This window comes from Seriola aureovittata, chromosome 1 (assembly GCF_021018895.1).
Source record: "Seriola aureovittata isolate HTS-2021-v1 ecotype China chromosome 1, ASM2101889v1, whole genome shotgun sequence".
Taxonomy (NCBI): domain Eukaryota; kingdom Metazoa; phylum Chordata; class Actinopteri; order Carangiformes; family Carangidae; genus Seriola; species Seriola aureovittata.
In genome coordinates, this window is record NC_079364.1 from 26,683,087 (window position 1) to 26,706,090 (window position 23,004).

Sequence of the window (23,004 nt, forward strand, 5' to 3'; positions counted from 1 at the left end):
CTTACGTCTCCGGAAAGTAGGCTGAGTCACCGTAACTGTTGCCAGCGTCATGTGAAACTTTCATCTAAACAGAACACTCTGTACCTCTGACGATCCTATGCAGTTCTTTCTGCTCAACCACAAAGAGTTTGCAGTCTAGTTGATATAGCCACATTCCTTCAGCTGCTTCCCCTTCCCACTAATTTTGGGGTATTTTTGGGGGGAAATTGACAGAGTTGTCCCCCCGCCTTCCCCCACCACATCCCTAGAAAAAGCCTGTGGGAGCTCTCACCACCTCCCACCTCACCGAAGCAGACTGTGAGTGTTTTACGTTAGCCAGGATCACTTCAGCTCAACTTGTGCGTCCCATGCAGACAGCTACACAGGGTTTGGTATGTGCTGTTTTTCTCCTGTTTGACATGTTAATGTATCCAACATGCTGCATGCCAGGTCACCCTATTTGTTGCAAGTTTTGTTTTTCTCTCGTGGTGGAAATACAGGCTCTGCATTTGTCCATGCATAAGCTTTAAAGTTTTTGGCATCTGTTGCAATGTTGTGCTGCTTCTTTTACACTGAAGAATGCGTCTCAGAATTGGTCTCCAACAATAGGGTTTATACTTGACTGTGCATGAATGGTGCACGAATGCAGAATAGACTGAGTATAACCACTGTGAAATGCAGTTTCGAGATGCTGTTTATGAAATTCAAAAATCATGAAGATCACTGACCTTTAAAGTTAACACAAAGCAGCCAGCTGTTGCCCCTCCCTCTTCATCTACTTTCAATTCCACTGGTTTCATTTACAATGATACCCTACATATAACAAGGCTAGTAACCGCAAACAGTAAATAGTCATTGCACAATGCAGTTATGAAATGCTTGTTGTTTTAACCAGGAATTTTTTAATGTACTAAAGTTCCAGTTTGAATTATTGGCTCTGGTTTGGATTTATTGATTGTCTCTCAACATCCAGTGTGGGTTGAACAGGAAGTAAATTGTGCATCTGCTACAGCTGGCTGAAACTTATCTGTACAATGTGGGGCTGAGACCACACAGCTGATAGGTTACAGGTTCATGTGCAGGTCGAAGGATAATGCAAACGTGTGTGTGCGTGCGTGCGTGCGTGCGTGCTTACGTTACCTTTACCTTACCTTCACATTCTTTAGATAAGATTAACTTAATTGATCCTGTTCAGGAAATGTGGTTGAAATATGAAAGGACAAAGTGTGTGAGAAGAGAAAAATGATGCAATGAAACAATGTGTGTGAATATATCATGGTGTTGATGCATTTCTCAAAATGTCCAGTTTTAGTTCTTGTCAGATGTCAACACCAGTCCAAAAGCAGAATACTTCTGCTTCTACTAACTAGGCCTATTTTGATTTATTTCAATAATTTCTGTTAATTACCAGTAATGCACAGTACTTGAAAAGAACTGGAAGGGAGAGTGTGTTGAAATCACATTATGAAACTGGGGTGTTCACAGGTTCCATTGTTGTCATTTTTCACTCCGTGGAAATATGTAACTTGGAGTCCACAAGATAAACATTCTCTCTCTCTCTGCTGACACAGACTGGGAAAGTCCTAGTGATTTGTTTGGCTTATATTGCTTATTAACTTGGCCAAAATAGACATTTGAAACATTATTTCTTATGAACCCCTACATACCTATTTCACAAGCTGATTGTGCTTCACTCTAGTCTGTTTATATTAAGATTTAATTTTGTATATAACAAATATACAAATATACATACTGTATATAAGATCAGTACATCATCAGTCACATGTCATGACAAACCTTTATTAGTTATTTTAAATTAAAAGACAGACATTTTTTGACATTTTCATCAGATTTTCTAACAGACAGATGGTGTATGTATTGTATTTCTGTCAGGGTGCGTCAAGTTAGTCTGTCTTAGTTAGGTTTTGTGTCACTTCCTGTTTGATTTTTACAGTATCTGTCTTGTCTGGTGTCATTCCCCATGTCCTGTCAAGTTTCCCGCCTGTGTGATTGCTGTTTCCCACCCTAATGTCTTGCACCTGTCTCATTGTGGCTCCCTCTCCTAGTGTATATAAGGTATGTTTCCCTTCCCTTCTGTGCTAGATCGTCTTTACTCCCTTGTGAGCATTCCAGCATTTTCTCGTGTGGTCCCTCACGTTTGTGTGATTTTGCCTGTTTTTGACCAGTGAGTTTTGCCCATTTTGCCTGACAATTTTGATACTTTTGCCTGATTCTGATTGACCACCCATGTACTGAACTATTTTTGTATTAAAGACTTTGAACCATTTCTCGTGTCTGGTCCTGTATTGGTCTGTGAGCCTGACAGTACGATCTGGCCATGACATGGACTCCACAGACCAAGATCCTGTTTGTGTAGCGCTACAGGCAAAGGGACAGAGAATCCACTACCAGGAGGAAGAGATCGGTTTACTCCGAAGAAGAAATGAAGGAAGCATCAAAGCGGCATGAGACAGCATATTCAGAACTTGCTGCGCAAATGAACTTCCTCATTGATCGTATTCAAAGTATGGCTGTCTTGTCTGCTGCCACTGAGGGTGCTGCAGCTCCGTCAGTTACTCTGGACGCGGCTCCGTCAACTTCCGTTCCAACGATGTCACACATCCGGTTAGCCAGCTCTGAAAGATTCTCAGGTGAGTCAGGTGATTGCTGACCGTTCTTGTCACAATGTGAACTACATTTCAAGTTTCAAGTGTCGTCATTCCCCTCTGATCGAGCTAAGATAGCTTACATCATTTCCTATCTGTCTGGTCGTGCCAAGGCTTGGGCTACAGCTGAGTGGGATCGGACATCGGCCCTATGTAATTCCTTGCCCCTTTTTGTGAAGACTTTCACACAGATTTTTCAAACTGACACCTGGTCGTGAAGCGAGTTTTGCACACTAGTGGCACATAGTGGGTGGAATCAGCTTTCTGAGACTTTGAAAGATCAATTATTTCCACTGGACCTTCCCCCTGAGTTGGATACCCTGATTGCATTAGCTTCAAAGACTGCGAGACTGAGTCTCACTCTCGCAGTCACCCAGCCCTGGTGGACTTCGGTGCTGATGCTGATTTCATGGACTATGCTCTAGCAACTGAATTGAAGCTTCCTAACTTGCCCCTCGCTCAGCCATTGACTCCCACTGCAAGCGACAGGCGCCTCCTATGTACGGTAACCCATCACACCACCCCAGTTACCTTAACCTTCTCAGATTCTCACATGGAACAGATCAGTTCACCCACTCAACATCCGCTCAGCCTGGGGTATCCATGGCTCATCAAACACAATCTTCACATTGACTGGTTTACAGGCAAGATTTTGTCCTGGGGAGTGGACTGTCAGTTCCTCAAGAAACCTTTAGAGCCTGCCTCACCAGGATCCCCTAGTGCCATGAGCACTACTAAGGACTCCCAGTATTCTGACCTTTCGTCTGTTCTGGGGTTCTGTCTAGAGTCTAAGGAGGTCTTCAACAAGGCTTAGGCAATCTCTCTCCCTACTCATTGCCCTTATGACTGTGCCACTGACCTGGGGATCAGGATGGACCCAGAAAACGTCCAGGCAGCGAAGGACTGGCCCACTCCCTCCCCTTGGAATGATGTACAACTATTCTTGGGTTATGCTAACATTTACTGAATGTTTATTATGAATTTCAGCACTATAGCTGCTCCTTTGCATGCCCTAAGCTCTTCTAAGTCGCAGTTCTCCTTGGCCTCCCATGCCAATGCCGTGTTCCAGCGGTTGAAAGACTGTATTACCTCTGCTCCAGTGTTATCACTACCAAACACCTCTCGCCAGTTTGTGGTTGAAGTGGACACCTCTGCTCTGGGGATTCGAGGTTATGTCTCAGAGGACAGTGAAAGACAATAAATTGCATCCTTCTGCCTTCTTATCTAAGAAGTTGTCTCCAACAGAGCAAATCTATGATGTGGGGGACCGGGAGCTGCTAGCCATTAAGGTCGCATTGGAGGAGTGGAGACACTGGTTGGAGGGAGCAGAACAACCTTTCCTGGTCTGGACAAATCATAAGAACTTTGAGTATCTCAAGACCGCCAAATTTTTGAATCCTTGGCAGGCCAGGTGGGCTGTTTGTCTTATCGTCCTGGATCCAAGAATCTAAAACCAGACACCCTTTTGAGACTGTTTTCTGCAGATACAGAAACTAAATCTAGTTTGCCCTTCCTGTCCAGCCCGTCTCTTGGGAGCCATCACATGAGATGTGGAGAGCAAAGAGAGAGAGGCAATTCAAATACCACAGGGAGTACAACATTACAGACTGTTTGTACCCCCTGAGCTCAGGGGACAAGTAATAACCTGGGCTCATTCTTTTCTCGTCTCTCGTCACCCCAGAATTTGCAGAACCCTTTTTAGGATTAAGGAGAGGTTTTGGTGGTCTTCGACAAGGAAGGATGTCACCGAGTACATTGCTGCCTGCACGGTTTGCTCCCAGAACAAGACCTTCTGTGCTCCTAGTTCTAGTCTCCTGCTCCTCCTGTGCCTCTGTGCCCCTGGTCCGACATCTCACTAGACTTTGTCACTGGACTGCCTTTGTCTGAAGGTAACACCACTGTTCTTACAGTGGTAGATAGATTTTCTAAAATGGTACGATTTATTCCATTGTCTAAGCTTCACTTCGTCAAAGAAATGGCAGAGGTTCTGTTGACTCACTCAAGGATGTCAAGTTGACGACTTTCCTAGGAATGTGTTCCGGCCTTGGAGCTGTGTCTCATTCTCTCCCTCTACAAGTTCAATAAGGTGTGTTTTCCTTCCCTTCTGTGCCAGATCGTCTCTACCCCATTTGAGCGCTTCAGCATTCTCTTGTGTAGTCCCTCATATTTGTATGATTTTGCCTTTTTTTGACCAGTGAGTTTTGTCTGACGATTTTGATACTTTTGCGTGTATCGTGATTCTGATTGACCACCCGTGTACTGAACTATTTTTGTATTAAAGACTTTGAACCTTTTCTCGTGTCCGGGTCTGTTTTGGGAGCCATTCGGTCTGAGCCTGACAACTGCTCTCTACAGAAGCAATATGCAGATAGGACCTTTACTTATTTGAACAAAATTTTGTCAAGAACTTACACAGATAAACACATCCGTTTTACAGTATAAAAAATTGTAAAGCCACAGAAATTTAATTTCTGTGCAAACTAATTTTAAATTTGAAGTAACTACGCCTGCTAAAAAACAGAACTAAAATTGAACCCAAAATGCAGTAATTGCACTCTGGCTTGGAAATCTGTGGACTATAACACTCCAGTGCACTTTACTGAACTCTCTGACAGACATAAGATTAAACTAGACAACTAAATTAAGAGGGCTGAATCGAGGAAATGCTAGCTTGTGACTTGTATGAGATGGTGTAGGTTAGCATTAGCTAAAAGTAAAGCTAAAGTTACATGATGAAAAAACTAAATGAGGCGGCTCCATATGGAGAAAAACAATACAAGATACCACTAAAGCTAACTCAGTAGCTGCTATCTTAGCTTTTGTCCCACTGAATTTCATGTTATTTGGTGTGGTTAAGATAAATAACATACTTAATATATTTTATTGTCAATTGGTTATATTGATTTCAATAGAAATTGTACTTGAACAGAAAAAAACATTAAGTAACTTCAAATTACTTCAAGCTATTGACAGTAGATCAAAATAAAGTTCTTAAACAATCTACTTAAAATGGACAAGAAAGCTGAAAGAAATTATTTTTTTTGTAAGTAGTGCATTTTGTGAGGATTATTCAAAGGCATCTAATTTTTTTATATATGTGCTTTCTATGGCCCATGGCTTTGTTGGGTAAAATAATCAGCCTGAAAAACATGAAATTACATAATTACAACTTTTCTACTGGACAGTTTGCTGTCCAGTCTGAAAACAGAAGCACAGATGGCTGACAGCAGGTTTTATATTATGGAGAAATCCTAGAGTGGCCATGTCTGTATGGTCTTGGTCTCCAAAGTTTAATCAAATGCAGATTCATCATTTCCAGATGTTCTGTATCTTAGGGTGTTGAGTTCACATGGCAATGACTGTGGAAGATCATTTTTTGTATGTGTGCCTGAAGGACTTAATGATCTTTTCAGCCTGGGTGTCTTTCTTCAAATGAATAAATCAATAAAATGGTAGATAAACCTGATAAAGTGTGCCTTATCACTGCTGCACCTTGTTTGGTCTATTAAACAAGTTGATTTTGTTGTTTGATGGTCTCATTTATTACTACCTGACCTAAGTAACGGGCTTAAATACCAACTCTGGTTATATTAGGAATTCAAATTTCCTTTTTTTTTGCATTAAAATGTGTACTTTTACCACAAGGAGAATTATGTGTATGCAAGTGAAGTGTATAAAACAAAAGATTGTAGTCGACTAGGTGAAGCTAATGTATTAGAATTGAATACCAGAAGTTAGCTAAGGTAAACTTGTTTCCAAATTTAAGTTACTATGACAAAGGAAACCCTATCTTTAGCAGTGGCCTACTATAAAAGTGTTGTTGTCGCACCATGTGTTGTAGATAAATCATCAACTTAATAATTCTTTGTGGGTGTGTGGAGGAAAGATAAACTTGTATGTGCTGTTCACTAAGGAAAAGGCATAGGTCTACTTTATAAAGGATTTGTAAGTTGTAGCTAAAGGCTTTAATAATTTATCAATAATTTGTCATTTATTGCATAAATTGCATTTATTCATGCTTCATTGATGAATTGGGCATTAATAGAGTAAAGCTTGAACTGACAGATAAAAATAAATAAAATCAATTTAGTTGGCGTGTATCATCCTCCAGCTCATGCTGTTGTTCCAGGTAGCTCCTCATATCATCATAAAGACTCATTACCTTCTGACCAGAATCTATTTATTAGCAACTTACCAGCATTTACAACTCCAGTCTTAATGGTTCATTAGAAATTCAAAAAGTTAGAGCACTGCATTAATCACTTATCAGCATTTATCACTGCAGAAATAATAGTTTATTAGATAGGAAGACATTACTAAACGGTCACATCAGGGCTGAAATTGTAAATGCTACTAAATCATTAATAGGAACGTGAGTTGGGGACATTCAATCTAACTCACAATCTTCATCAGTAGATAAAGTCCACTTACTTATCATGGAGATGTCTCAGCTGTCATTACATGAAGAGTATGTAACTTCATTCAAAGTCCAAAGTCAATAGTTTTTCCTCTACAGAATCAATATAAGTTTCAACTCACAGTATAAACCCCTATTTAAAGAACACCCTATTAATAAGTGGTGTTAAAAACTCAAAAGATACTGTTGTTAATATACAGTATAAACAATATTTTCTGTACACTAAGATAATATTCTTATAAAACAATTTTATAAAGGATTTCATAAAAGTTATTACTGATATGAATGTTTTTTATAAACCACTGCCCAAGACAAACAGGTTGTACTTAAGAACAGCTGACTACCGAATCTGCTGACATAACTGTGGTCACTGACCACTCTGGGTGTTGTCTCATATAATCCACATGTACCGTAAAATGATTAGATGCTGATTTTTTAGAGGAAACATCTGTACATGTCATCAGATAGGAAGGAAAGGAAGGATGTTCCAGTAAAAAATAAACTGGCACAGTCAGGATTTTGTATGACAAATAATGTAAGTAGCTTGGCACAGAGTGTCATGAGTTATCTTCTCTCATGTATGTGAGTTTGCAGAGTACCATGATACGAAGGCTGATCCCTGTGCAGCTACTGGAAATGTGAAGTAATTCTGATACAGAGCAGGAAAAAAAAGTTTTAGCCGAGTTGGGAAGCTTTGTCGGTTAAAACCTTTGACTTATTTGTAGTTTGAGCTAATTTCAGTGCACAGTTTCTTTCATTAAGAATAAATTCCAGGCCTCCTGCTAAACTAAATGCAGGCTCTACAGATTATCCATTACAGGATTAATAGACATTATTTTATTGACTTTATGTTGCAATCCTACATCACGATCAGAATTTATGGCCTTTCGTGTATGAGTTGGGACTACTTGAAATGTGAGACTGCTGGGAATATTAAAGAGTGTCAGGGCAAGATGTTCGTTGTAAATGTTGCTTATCTTTCACAACTGCTCTTTGAAGACAACTAACCAGAGTCTCTTTTATAATGCTGCACTTTGACCTTTTCTATTATCAAATTGTTCTTGCCTGTGCAGAAGTGATAGCTCACGTGGTCTGGTAACCACCCCCGTGGTTATAATTAAACATAAATGACACACAGAGAGAAAAGTTGAAGACGCAGTGAAATGGAAAATACTGCTACTACTGTAAGACACATAGGACATACAGACAAGACTGAGAGACCAATAATAAAAAAGGAGAGGAAAACAGTAATACCATAATAATAACCTCAAGCAAGCGAAGAGAAAAAAGCAATAACAGAAGGGACTTGAGCTTTTGACTTCATATTGTAGATACATCTTTGATCCTTCAATATACTGCAGGTACTGCAGTGAAAAAACAAAGAGAAAAAAACACTGATCCTGTTTTGTACTAAAAAGCTGCAGTTTTAATAAGAAGAATTTGCTTCGTCCAGTGAGACATAACTCATTACAAACAACAATAGTTCTTTGTATTCAGTTACTAACACAGGTATATCATTAATACTTGCTAAAACAAAAACTCATTGTGTTGAGAAATACATGTATTCACTTTTTTGCTGAGATTTAATTTGATACCACTATCATGACTGTATGTTACAACCAGCACCTAGTTAGTTTAGCATGTAAGACCTGAAACAGGGGAAAACAGCTGACTCTGTCCAAAGGCAACAAAATCGGCTCAATAACACCTCTAAAGCTGCAGTGATGACAGATAACTATTGGAGGCTCCAAGAGGTGACTAAGCATGACCAAGAAATGTTCTGGTATATATCCCCAGTGAGAGCATGTGGTTAAACAAATCAGACATAACATGTTAATAAGTGAACTTTTCTTCTGGCGGGTGGATTTCGTAGTCTATGGACAGAGCCAAGCAAGCTGTTTCCAGTCTTTGTGCTATGCTAGGCTAACTGGCTGAAACTGGCAAAACATACTCTTGCTCAGTTCAATACATTCAGTGGGTTTAGCAGTTACTTGCATGGAACAACCATGAAAATGGACATATTCATTTAAGTGACACAGTGAAAAAAAATTTGAATAAAAATCTTTATTATCATCTTTATAGTTTCTTTTACTTTTTTGTCAGTGTGCAGGCAGTTTTTCTATGAATGGGACTATTTATTTTTGGCCACACACATGACACAACAACACAGACTGTACGCTATTACTTGACATTTATGAATCTGATTGCTGCTGAGTTGCAGACTAAATGACCAACTTATTCCAATGTTTCCATTTCTCCTTAGGTGTTATGAAAATGTCTTTTTTGCCATGTTAATCGCTCAACCATTAACTGAGGAGGGAAGACACTTGTTGTCCTGGACGATCACAGACTGAGACCCCTTAGAGTCCTGCTCTGACCTCCTGAAACGGACATGGGGAAAGTCTACTATGTCAGTAAAAATGTGGGCCTTGGGTTGCTTGTACTGGCGGCCACCGCTTTGGCAACGATAATAGCTTTGTCCATTGCCTATGACAAGGAAAGGGCCAAGAATCAAGGCAGGCCTGGAGATGGAGGGGCAGACAGCACCAGCATGCCTGAACCTGCTACTACCGCCTCCACTCCAAAGGAACCCTGGGATCGCTACAGACTTCCAGACTCCCTTGTTCCTGTCTCTTACAACGTGACCCTGTGGCCCCGGCTGGAGCCCAACACAGACGGCCTGTACATCTTCATTGGACATTCAGCGGTGGTCTTCAGGTGTATGAAGGAAACAGACCTCATCATCATCCACTCCAATAAGCTGAACCTCACCAACTTCCATGGGCACCATGCCAAACTGAGTGGCCTGGGTGAAGTCGGTGCACCTGCTATACAAAGGTCTTGGCTTGTGGTGAAGACAGAGTATCTGGTCCTTCAGCTGCAGCACAGACTAGCCGTGGGAGCGACCTATGTACTATACACTGAATTTCAGGGAGAGCTGGCGGACGACCTGGAGGGCTTCTACAGGAGTGAATATGTTGAGGATGGTGTGAAGAAGTAAGCAATGATATATCATAGCATAACGGTGCAGCATCCAACTGCTCTTGACAGTGAGAGTTAATTTTCATGGTTCCAGTGTTACTCTTTGTGAGACTTTCACTTGGTTGGTCTATTTTGTGTTAATGTTTAATTGCAACATTTTGCAGAGTTGTTGCTACCTCGCAGATGCAAGCAACGTTTGCCAGGAAGACCTTTCCATGCTTTGACGAGCCGGCCATGAAAGCTGTCTTCAATGTCATCATCATCCACAAACCAGGCACCGTGGCTCTGTCCAACGGCAGGGAAAAAGGTCTGTTTTAAAGATACAAAAAATAAGTTTTTCAGAATTTTTGTTGCATCTTAATTCACTGGGGAAACTTGGCCTGCACAAAAGCAAATTATAAAATCTAATAAGGACAACAAAACAAACTGAAATTGAAATTTTATGTTTATTAACTTCAACACAAAGACCATCAGTGGTAACAGAAAAGTGATTTTCAGAGCAAATGTCAGGTACAAACATATGTTCATTAATGTGTGATGAGTCAGTTTCATTGTAAATAATTAATAACTTGGACGACATGTTACAAGAAAATCAGCAACTAGATACTGTTAATGCTAACAGAGTGTAAAGGTCTGTCTCTTCCTCTCCCCGCACAGATGTTGCAGACTCTGTTATTGATTGGATTCCTGTCAAAGTTACTACGTTTGAGCCCACAGAGAGAATGTCCACATATCTGTTGGCATTTATCGTCAGTGACTTTGTTAGCGTTCAGTCAAACCAAAACCACAACTTGTTGGTAAGAAGTTTTGTGTTTGTATATCATAGTTGTTGTGCAAGGGTCAGAGGTCACGTCATCCATAGTACTGTATATTCCTGTGATGGTAGAATTAAATTAACAGCCTTAAGACAAAAGATGTTCTGTTTTTTGATCCATTGTTGTGGATTACAAGCTTTCAAAATCTTTGCAGATTCGAATCTGGGCTCGAAAAAAAGCCATCGATGAAAGACAGGGTGACTACGCGCTCAACGTTACTGGGCCGATCCTTCAGTTCTATGAACACTACTACAATGCAACATATCCACTCTCCAAGTCAGGTAGAACAACTTAGCATCAGCATGCTGTGGCAAACATTTTTCTGTAAAGACAGAAATATCAGTCATTTCCTTTATGTCACATAACCCAACATTCAGCCTTTGTACTTAGAAAGAAAACATTGCATATAACACATGTCTAAAGCCATGCGAGTAGCTCTGTGGGGCTGTACTTACACAGGGTAAATGCTACTATGTAAATGTTAACATTTGCCATGCTAGTGTACACACAATGATATTGCTGATATGCTTATGTAGGGATAATGTTTTATATCCATTGTCTCCGTCTAGCGTGTTGGCAGCTAACAGCTGAGGCCTGTAACACACCACAAAAATCTGGCTCCCACACAGTGCAGCCTCAGCAGCAACACATTTTAGTGACTATTACAGTAGCCAGTCATAAAGTGTTACATATAACACGTTTTCATCCCTTTTGTCAACATATTTTAATTACTGTGTGACGCTTTTACTTTTGTCTTACAACAATATAGGACATTATTTGTGCCACAGTTAGGTATATATTACACCTTTGGCATAACACCCCATAAGTCGGGCCTATAAATTAGCCCCTATACTGAGAGAGGTTACTGTATTTCAATTCAGTGTTTCATGATAAGACAACTGTGTAAGATTCCATGGAATAATGTTTTGTTTGCAGAATTAAGGAGAGTTGGTTTCTAACAACTTCTCGCCTGGTCTCTTGCAACAGAAACCCTAAGCCACAATCCATAAAAATAAGTTGCTTCCGTCTTAGTATACCAAAAACACAGAAATGGGTAATTAATAATAATTTTGCAATTATTTGGTCATAAATCAAAGTATGGTGCAAATTAAAAAAAAATAACCTGATGATGGTACCATATAGAAAAATAAAGTAAAAACGTTTAAGTCAAATTGCAAAAGTTTACAAAATTACGTTCCAAACCATCCAGTAGGTGTTGAGATATTTCAGTCTGAACCAAAGTGATGGGCAGACTGACCAACCGACCGATATATTGCACATTTCCAAGGGTATTTCTACCTCAAATTCCTTCTTTTTTCACCAACTATCTCTGTCAAGTACATCCTATAAATGTTGGACAACCAAACAAATAAAATTTTATTGAATCAAGCACCAGTTGGTGGATCTCATGTATGCTAAAAACACCAGTCTATTTGATATACAAAGTAACATTAAAGTGACTTTGGTGAGACATCCTTTTCATTCAAAAGGAAATGGATGATATCGGGGTGGTTTATGGGTTTGGTGGTGTCCATTTCTAACACACGCAATTTGTCTTTGAATTTCTGATGTCCTTGTTTTGTCTAGATCAGATAGCTCTGCCCGACTTCAATGCCGGGGCGATGGAGAACTGGGGTCTGGTCACATACAGGGAGACGGCCCTACTCTTCGACCCCATTGAATCTTCCACTGGAAACAAAGAGAGAGTTATAACGGTCATCTCCCATGAACTTGCGCACATGGTAGGCCATAATATTTCTGCCAAGTGGCTCTCATCACTTTTCAGTTTTAGTAATCAGGAGAAAAAGAAAAAAAAACATTGTAGTAAGCTGAAACAGAGGTTGCAAACTCAATCTCAGCTAGGTCACAGGAATGCTATACATAATTTAGCCAGAGTGCTAAACCTCCCTTTGCAAACAAAAAGATGACAGATCATCACCAGGGGACAAATGAACCCTGCTCACTTTTTAGATGTGTTTAAAGTCTGTCATAAAGATGGATGTGAAATTCAGTGGTTGGGAATTTTCTTAAGCCCCTGCTGATTCAGTTTTTATATTTCTTGGAGTGGAACTTTAGTGGTAATGTTGGCCAAAAGCTTCATGCACTGTCAGAAACTGTGTTTGCGAAAAGACTAGTTTCCTGAGAATCTGCTGAGACAAAAGGTTTACTGGTTACTGTGACAGAGCTCTTGATCGCTTTACTCTATAAATATATATATTTTTAGTGGTTTGGCAACCTGGTGACTGTGCGATGGTGGAATGACCTGTGGTTGAACGAGGGCTTTGCGTCATACGTGGAATACCTGGGAGCTGACTATGCTGAGCCCACCTGGAACATGGTAAGAGCTGTACTTGTCCCCTCAGCAACCGACCTCTTCATAAGAGATGTGCAGTTGCATTTCACAGATCCACAACCTCTCACAGACACGGTTTGGTTTTAAAAAAAAAAAAAAAAAAAAAAAAAAGCCCCTGCTAACTCACCTCTCTGCTTGGCTGCAGAAAGACCAAATCATCCTGTATGACATGCACAAGGTGTTTGCTGTGGACGCCCTGGCCTCCTCTCACCCGCTGTCCCGCCGAGAGGAGGAGGTCAATGAGCCTGCCCAGATAAGCGAGATGTTTAACACCATCTCCTACAGCAAGGTTTGCTCCTCTGACATTAGTTTATTCAGTATCTGATGTCGACATAAAGGATTTATTACAATTTTGCCTTTTCACATTTTTCTAAAACCAATTACAGGTAATATAGATAAATGTATTTTTAGGAATAAGGAACTCCTGTGATTGAAATTCTCAAAATTAAAAAAAAACAAAAAAAAAACCAACATTTATCACAAACATCAAAGCCATATTCTGCCATAAGGGCAACATCTTGTTTTAATATTTGCTTTTGGGTTGAATGCAAAATACTTTGCTGATATGAGAAATTCAAACCAACTAAATTCTGGTGGTTTCTGTGTTTGTTGTTTCCAGGGAGCGGCCGTCCTCAGGATGCTGTCAGAGTTTCTCACTGAGCCCGTGTTTGCCAGAGGACTCAGTGTGAGTATTAACCCTTTTATAGGGCCTCATAACTTAGTTAGCACTGCCACTGTGTGCGTGTGTTTGTGGCACTGATGATGACAGAGTTTGTGGGTATGACAAATCAAAGGAAGTCTTTTTGTTATTATGTTTGGTGTATGAGTAACCCTCACAGTTACTCAAGATGATTTCCTTTAAATTCAAGATACCTCATTTCCTGTGTGGATAAATGACTGTCTGTGCCTGACTGCTTTGTCTCCGCAGTCTTACCTAAACAAATTTGCCTTCAGTAACACAGTGTATACAGACCTGTGGGATCATCTCCAACAGGTCAGTTCTGCTAAAAAAACAAAACAAAAAAACAACAGATGTGTTGTCCATGGGTGTGAGTGTTTCCTCTAAATTCTTGCTGCCTTCTGTTTGTTTTCAGGCTGTTGAAAACACACCAGGTATTCATATACCACACACTGTCCATGACATCATGAACCGCTGGACTCTCCAGATGGGCTTTCCAGTGGTCACTATTGACACCAGGACAGGAAGTATCACTCAGAAACACTTCCTGTTGGATCCAGACTCTGTAGTGGAGAGGCCCTCTCAGTTCAAGTAGGAATCAGTTTTACCTTATCCTGTAAGTTCATACGGATGAAAATGAACTAGTTCATGTTCATAGTTCATTTTTTAAAATTTTGAACTGAGTTCAGTTTCAAAAATGAACTAGTTCACGTTCATTTGTTGTTTTTTCCCCCCCCGATACTCTTTTTCAACCTCCTACCTGTAACCTGATCAGGTCTTGGCTAAAACTCGAGCTAAATTTAAAAACAAACCCGACAACGCCACCCTGGGAATACACAGTATTATTGAACACTACTTAGACCACACAAGTAAGTTCAAAGATTTAACAGAGACGTAGTTTTGAGATTTTGAGATTTTGAGAGTTTTCTTTTACATTTAATTTCCTTCAGCGATGCAACGCTTAATACAATACAGTGGCAATAAAATAACATCAAACTGAAGATTGGTCGGTATCTAGGCTTCAGTGATCTTAGAATAGTTCAAAACTGAACTAAGAAGAGAACTATAAGAAAATCAATAGGGAGGTGGAGAGCTGGACTAAAACGGAGGGGTTGCACTTCTAGGTAGGCGTTAAAACTAGAACACAACAAACAAATCACCGTAAAATATAAAAGAGCACACAAAAAAATAAATAAACAAAATCACAAGGCCACCTTTTAAAGATAAGCACTAAACCACTTCTGTATGAATCAAATTATTTTAAAACAATACGTTATGTAAGATAAGCCTCACCACTAGACTAAAACATAAAACAAATTACAGATATACTAAAAACATAAATAGACTAAAAATCACTGAAGAAAACCTAGTACTTAAAACTCAAAAAAGGAAATTAAAGGTTTTAGTGAGTTTCAACAGGTACAAAGCAGCAGTGGCAATCAGAGCTGTAGAGACAGAACACAGGTTAATCAGGTTAATCTTGTCTTCAGTACATTTACTGAAACTTACAATTGATTAATACAATTACCTTGGCTGTATAATACCCAATCAATGCTTATGATGTGACAACCATGGGGGACCACAGGCAGCATTTGTTGGTTCCACAAAGTGTAATGGCACCAAACCAGGAACAGCAGCAAGAAGATCTGAATGGTTAGTGCTACCACCTGTGTTTATGTGCTGCTAATTGGGGAACTTGCTGCAGGTGTGGGACCGGAAGAAGCTGGGATGCTGCAGTGGTTACACAGCAACCCCCAGTGGCGGGGAGGACATAACCTACCGGTTACATACCCATCCATCACCAGCCCCAAATCATTGCCACTCCCAAACTAAATTAGTTATTGTATACCACTGAAAAATCACAGACATTAGTTACATTTAAACTCTGTATATAAATATAATCCGTCTGAGTCTTCACTTGTCTGTTCATAAAACTGCTTCAAGTGCTCAGACAAACTGGCTTCAGCAGTACTAGATGTATCTGTACCGTCTCTACCGCTAGCACCAGTCTAGCTGGGCCGTATCTATGGAGACGTCATATGGCGTGCAGTAAACTGTCGTAGAATGTGAGCTAAAACTGTTGTAAAACGAACGGCTCTCACGTTCATGTTCATCATTTGTAAACCGATTCGTCAGTTCAGTGTTCACTTAAAATAATATATATATTCAATGAACACCGTTCATTGAACGCGTTCATGCACAACACTGACCTTGGAATCATAATATTCTGAATACTTTAGGTCTCAATGTTTGTTAATGAGACTACACTTGGCAAAAGCAGAGCCTTTAGTCTTATTAACAAACATTTGTTGAGACCTACAGTATTTATGATATTATGATGCACCCAGTGCAAAGCGGCCCTCAGGAAGTCAAGCAGTTTTTGTGGCATATTGTGTGTTACACAAGATGAAACACACAAATGAGGCCCTGCAGAGAAGCGTTCTTTCTTACTACCTGGTCAATCCACCACAGTGTTTCCCATCCATCACCTAGACTAAATTTATCCCACCACAGATGCATAATGAACTTAAAATGTATTAACACTTCTCATAATATAACATAAAAGATGGCTATAATTGAGATTTGTGCTGTTGTTTCTTTGTGGAGCTATGTGCAGCTCATTGATTCGCTAAGCCCTTCCTTTCCCTTCAGGGTACACCGAGCTGTTGTGTGCGTGCGTCAGGATTGGGATCACTGGCCAGTCACAATATGTAATCAGCTCGCACTAATAGACTGTAGAGAATCTGTGTGAAACACTGCGCCATTATAACAGCAATGAGCCAAGGTGCAAGCATGCCTGGCTTTTAGAGCAAATGGGAAGTGGTACTCTGATTGGTTTATTGCATGTTACGCACAAAACACTTCCATGAATAATTCAGAGTAGAACCCTTTTGAACTATGCAACTGGTGCAGCGACCGTTTTTTTTTTTGCCGTTAAAATAGCAAAAGTAGATATGAACATTTGCACCATGCTCTTAAGACCATGCACTTTGGACGGTTGAAATAGAGTCCTAAGAGGTTACAGCCATGCTAGCGGCTTTGTAAGGCTGTACTTTGGCACAGCAGTGCGTCAAGAAAAATGCTAATGTGGGTGTGCTTACATGCGCAAAAGGACAATGTTAGAACGTTGACATTAAACTGATGTTATGTTTCACATGTTCACCATTTTAATTTAGCATGTTAGCATGTCAGTGTCAGATGATCACCAAAATCATAACGATCCATCTTCTGGGGACGATTAATGTCTATTCATGGCAATCCATTAAATAGTCCAACAGAAAGACCAACCAATAGACTAACATTGCTATCCCTGTTGCCATGATGCTAGCATGACTAAAAAGCAACCTTTTTCCACTTTTCTCACTGTCTCACTGTCTTTGTCTATTTCTGTTCAGTTACATATGGTTTGTCCCTATTACATGGATGAAGACAGGTGTGGAGCAGCAACAGCACTGGCTCCTTCAGAAGACAGGTACGATCAGAGTTACACCCTCTGCTCTTCTACATTCAACCTGTAATGTAAAACGTCCTGCCAAGTTGATGGACTCAATCACTGGTCATAGTGTTAACTGAGTATTTTGAAGCTTTGGCTTCTCTTTATTTTATATTTTTGACTAGATACCAACAGTGTGATGCAGGTGTCAGGACAGGACTGGGTGCTGGCCAACACTAATGTATCTGGATACTTCAGGGTGAACTATGATCCTGACAACTGGAACCGTCTGCTCTCCTTGCTCAACACCAACCATCACGTGAGTGGCATGTTCTCACACCTGTCGAATGTTTTTGATACCATGCAGCGACAGTTTTGTTTGTGCTTTATATCCACTTTTAGATAAATACAGAAAATGGTAAGATGTACAATATGCATTTTGATGGAGGTTGCATACTTGCTCACTTTATTCTGTACTTATTGTGCTTTATTGTGTAAGTTCAGGTTTAAGTTTATTTGGCCAAACAAGTAAAAGGTTGATTTGGTGCATTGTTACAGTGCAGAATGGATAACTGTAAGGCCTGTCCGAGGGCAAGGATTTTATTTACTTAACTAATTCATTTTTTGGACTATTTCCTGTTCTGCACATTTATAGTTTGAGTTTGCTCATTGCTCAGTTTTCATTTGGTCTTAAACCATAAGCCCAGGATCCAATAAATGTGTTTGAAACCACAGACACAATGACTTTATGAGGAAAGAATAAAAAAGGTTATCAAGGCTTTTGGCAGAAGTCGCACGTGTTCTGTTTGCTTCACCTCATGATTGTCTATATATGTCAATTTGAACATGCAATTTTTTGTGTGTGACATTTCTTTCAGGCTTTACCAATCATCAACAGAGCACAGATCATAGACGACGCGTTCAACCTGGCAAGGTACAGAAACATAAGTATTTAAACACTTCAGACATTGTGTGTCTGCAATGCATGTGAATGATTTGTTTCCTTGGTGCAGAGCCAAAATAATCAGTACAACATTAGCGCTGACAACTACCAAATACCTGTCCAAGGAGAGAGAATACATCCCCTGGGAGTCAGCTCTGAGAAACCTCAACTACTACACCCTCATGTTTGACCGCACTGAGGTCTATGGAGCTTTACAAGTTAGTACTGCCTCACTATCAATAGTAATACTAATAGTTATCCTGATACCAATAGGAGAAGTGTGTAAACCACTGGATATAAAAGCTACTGTTGATGTATTTTTAGAAATACCTCAAGAGACAAGTACAGCCACTTTTTGAGTACTTCAAGACAATTACAGCCAACTGGACCAAAGTACCAGCAGGACACACTGACCAGTAAGAATTCTTATAACAGCAGATACCGTTTTAAAACAAACGTGTCGGGTATCGTTGTTCAATATTGCAGTTTTTCAGTTTTCTCAATCATCTTAATTTTCAGGTATAATCAGGTCAATGCTATTGGGATAGCCTGCCGTATGGGTGTTGGGGGCTGCAGGGAGTTGACCAAAAGCTGGTACAAACAGTGGATGGAAAATCCAAGTCACAACCCGTGAGTACAGAGCAGTCTAAGCCAGTTCTGTCTAGTTTTAACATTTCATAATTGCACAAATTTCACTGCTGGACTGGTTCTGTCCCAATCAGCCAGTGACAAAACTGCAAATAATGCACAAACCAACTCTGTGAGAGTTGTGAACCTGTTTGTTCAGAATTTTGTATTCATTTTCTGATCTACTTTACCTTTATCTTGATGTTGACCAGGATCCATTCCAACTTGAAAAGCACAGTTTACTGTATTGCCATAGCTTTTGGTGGAGTGGAGGAGTGGGACTTTGCCTGGACAATGTTCAAGAACGCCACTCTGGCCTCTGAGGCTTCCAGGCTCAGGTCAGCCATGGCCTGCACCAAAACACCGTGGCTTTTGAACAGGTGCGTGCAGGGTTTGAATATGTGGAAAAGCCTCAATCATGGAATTTGGTGGATGAGACACTTATCTATATGTGTACCTTTCCAATGTACAACAATGAACAATTATAAAGTGGATTTTTTTTTAATCTATCCTCTAGACCCCTAGTTTCAGTTTGTTGTATCCTGGACTTTTAATGAGTCCCTGAGAAACACAGTACAACATGCTGAAGGTTCCTACCCACATCATCATCATCAAGGAATCTTTAGCATGTTCTACTGAGTTGCAAGGGGGACACAATAAATGTCTGAGAAATAATGCGGCTGTTTGTCCGGTGCTTAATCGAGCCTCCAGGTATGTTTCCAATGTACAGACAACAGAGCACCCTCTTCAGCTGTGGCAGACTCACTTGTTGACATAGAACACATCACTACAGGTGCACAGTGCGGAGAAGTTGCCACAGACACCAGATTTAAAAACACCGAACTGCAGAATACAGAGAGATTTATGACACTGATAGGCTGAATCAGCATTGTGTGAAGTTGTTTGGCAACAGCTTGATTTTAACTGTAGTTTACTATTTAAAATTGTAAGTAACCTGAACATAAAGGTAACAAATGTTTCACCCTTTTTACTTGCTATTTGAAATATTGACTGATCTTCAGCTAATATTTTTCTTCATGCATTAAATTTGTGTTTTGGAAATGACTTCTTTGTAAGGAAATGTTTTGGTTGAGCCAGGTATCTGGAGTACACCCTAGACCCGACTAAGATCCGCAAGCAAGACGCCACCTCTACCATCCAGTACATCGCATCAAATGTTGTGGGGATGCCCCTGGCCTGGAACTTCATCCGAGCAAAATGGAGTTACATTTTCCAGCAGTAAGAGCTCACTCCTCAGAGGAGGGTTTGTTGTTAAAACAGTTAGCAAGTTGAAGAAATTAATTAAAAACAGATTATTATTATTTAGTATTTAATATACAGCATTAATTTTCAACTGAGTGCTAAAGTCAAAAATAATGAGGATTTCAAGGTAGAAATGTGCAGTAATTTCTCCAAGTGCACATACTGCTATTTCTGCCCTGTTTCCTCATCCAGTTTGTGAAGCATTTCTCCAGTCCTGCCCTAGAAGAGGAGTTAGCTAATCATGAAGCAAGAAAAATAATCATGAGGCTTAGACAATGAGGCCTGAAGAAATGTTTCAACTGTTCTCGAGACTTCACACAATTTCCCAGAAAGATGTTCATCATGATCAACAGAATTATACGTATTTTCCCTCTGCTGATCGCCATGATCACATGACTACATCTTTAAAGTCAACTTTATGTCTCTTTATGTTTTAGGTATGGAAGAGGATCGTTTTCCTTCTCTAATCTCATCAATGGATTCACAAGGAGATTCTCTACAGAGTTTGAGTTGCAGGAGGTTTGCAGCCCACACAGACACAACCACACTGAAATACACACTCCATTCCCCTGAGGGTGATGGAGGAAAAGAAAGATGGCAAATGCAGATGTTCAAGTTTTTGTGTTTGTTTTTGTCTTTCTCTCTCTCTCTCTCCAGCTGAAGAAATTCAAAGAAGACAACCTTCATCTTGGTTTCGGCTCAGCCACATTGGCCCTGGAGCAAGCCATAGAAAAGACCACAGCCAACATCAAGTGGGTGACAGAGAATAAAGCCAGCGTGCTTAAGTGGTTTACTGAGGAGTCCACATGAGAACATTTTTTGCCTTTTTTTTTTTTTTTTTTATTGTCAGGGATATGTAATGTGTAACAATCATTATAATTATCAGGAGCAACAAATGACCAGCCTCTTTTCTGACAGTTTCACAAAGACAACTGGTTTGACTATACATAACTGGACATCAGCTTCAGTGTAAAGCAACAGACATAGGTTGATCAGTGGACCACGGGTTTCACTATGTATATCAGTGATGTAGTGTGAAATAAATAAGTTGAACTCTCACCTCTAGCTGTCATTTTACTCAAATAACTTTTATTTTTACTGCCAGAAATTCATTAATTTATGTTTCTTTTCTATTTTTCCCCCATCTACTTCACTTTATAATTTGCTGCTTATTATGATGTATGCAATGAATTTATACCATGAACATGAAACATCATACTGTATTTTAAAGAGATGGCATTATGAATAAAGTTGGATGTGTGTGGACCACATGTGTGTACCACTGCAAATGTGTGATGACAGCTTTTCTCTTTGCTTAGCAAACAGCAGAGCAGAACGTCTGTTAAATTCTTATTTCCTGAAGTTTAGTCATTCTCAACACTGGATGTTTTTTACATTGAGAATCATTTTGCTCTCAAGTGGTAGGAGAAAAAGATTATGTAAAACATTTTCTGAGAAAATTACTCAAGTACTTTTCCATATACAAAATACAATAGTACACCCCTCTGGAACATTACTGGACCTCTTCCACTTCAGGACAGAGAAGTACGATTAGCACAGAGGAGAAACTTTTCTCTTTCAGCCTGTTTGAAACAGATGTTGTGACACTGATAGTTCAAGGCGATAGCACGAGCTGACTCAAGGTTTTACTGACCTTTTATTACCTGTATAAAGTTGAAAATAACAATAAGGTGAAAGAGGCCCGCCACTGATTTTACCTACTGATTGTACCTCTGGGCCTGCTTCAGGTACACTCGCACAGGGCCCAGGTTATAATGAAAATGCTTTGATTATATTAGGGAATATCAGTAAAAAATCTTACAAAATATTTTTAAAAAGAGGGGATAACACTGATTGGATTACTTAGGGTGTGGTTGGAAAAAGAAGTGAAACAGAGCAAAATGTGGTGAATCCTTATAAGTCTATGTGGACAAGAAGTTGTTATAGTCACCATCATAATGATAGTCATAACATTAAAAATACATACAACAAAGAGAGGAGTAAGAGAGTTTGCAAAAAAGGTCTGAAATCTATTTCCTCATTAATATTTTATTAATAAATTGATAATTGATACACCAAAGCATCACATTTAAATATCCAGTAAGTCTCCCTCAGAAGTATTTCCACCACTCCCTTTCCAACGCCTCACAGTGCACCAGATGTAAAAGCATTCACATGGGCAGGTGTGTGGTACACAACATATGTGGAATTGCAGTTAATAACATGTTTATTCTACCAATTCCCTCTGTTGTATGATGTTGGAGCAGTGATTACAACTGGTTTGCAAACATTTGAAAGTGCCAATAGGTCTCTCGAACCAGTGGCCCTGGGGGCTTTTTGGAGTTTGTGGCCATTGTATTTTGCATTGTAACATACGTTCATAATTTCAGTGAAAGTCTGGAATCACTTTAACATCATGGCAGGTAACTGTAGTTAAGTGCGTACATAAGAAGGGAGGACAGAACATTTTCAACAAAGTGGAGAGAACATATTTTGTTCGATTATGACGCATGGTTTAAAAGAAATACTGTAAATCTTATTGGAACCTAGTTGTATTTTGATCTTGAGAAATTCCAATATTCCAAAGCTTAACACATGATTAATCCTCAAGACGAGACACAACAGGTTTATGAAAAACAACAGACAATAATTATATATTTTCAGTTCGAGGATTGTGCAATATCCTGGTGTGTCATTTCAATAAACTGAAACTGTGTTTTCCTGGGAAGTTACACATTTTTCCTGGCCTGGTATAAATAGTATTCCCTCCTGAAGTTTGTCGACTAAGCAACAAACTGTTGTTCAGTTTCAGGAGACATGTTCTGGTGCACAACTTCGTAGGTGGCT

The 23,004-nt window shown here is 39.7% G+C and overlaps 1 protein-coding gene across 1 annotated transcript; it reads left to right on the forward strand.

Annotated features, from left to right (window-relative positions):
* Positions 1 to 103: 103 nt before the first annotated feature.
* On the forward strand, positions 104 to 21,426 carry anpepa (alanyl (membrane) aminopeptidase a). Its single transcript, XM_056372791.1, has 21 exons — positions 104 to 371; positions 9,326 to 10,059; positions 10,209 to 10,351; positions 10,702 to 10,841; positions 11,014 to 11,140; positions 12,447 to 12,601; positions 13,084 to 13,197; positions 13,358 to 13,501; positions 13,832 to 13,897; positions 14,141 to 14,206; positions 14,307 to 14,482; positions 17,287 to 17,363; positions 17,510 to 17,643; positions 18,203 to 18,258; positions 18,338 to 18,485; positions 18,592 to 18,683; positions 18,787 to 18,897; positions 19,107 to 19,274; positions 19,993 to 20,133; positions 20,595 to 20,676; positions 20,815 to 21,426. The coding sequence occupies exons 2-21, from the start codon at positions 9,455 to 9,457 to the stop codon at positions 20,965 to 20,967; spliced, it is 2,898 nt and encodes a 965-aa protein (XP_056228766.1). The 5' UTR covers positions 104 to 371; positions 9,326 to 9,454; the 3' UTR covers positions 20,968 to 21,426.
* Positions 21,427 to 23,004: the final 1,578 nt, after the last annotated feature.

Excerpts from the sequence above, each read along its gene's own strand:
- anpepa (XM_056372791.1), top strand. The coding sequence starts at position 9,455 with ATGGGGAAAGTCTACTATGTCAGTAAAAATGTGGGCCTTGGGTTGCTT. Across the intron at positions 12,602-13,083 it reads CCCATGAACTTGCGCACATG|TGGTTTGGCAACCTGGTGAC; the intron begins GTAGGCCATAAT and ends ATATATTTTTAG. Across the intron at positions 17,644-18,202 it reads TGCTCAACACCAACCATCAC|GCTTTACCAATCATCAACAG; the intron begins GTGAGTGGCATG and ends CATTTCTTTCAG.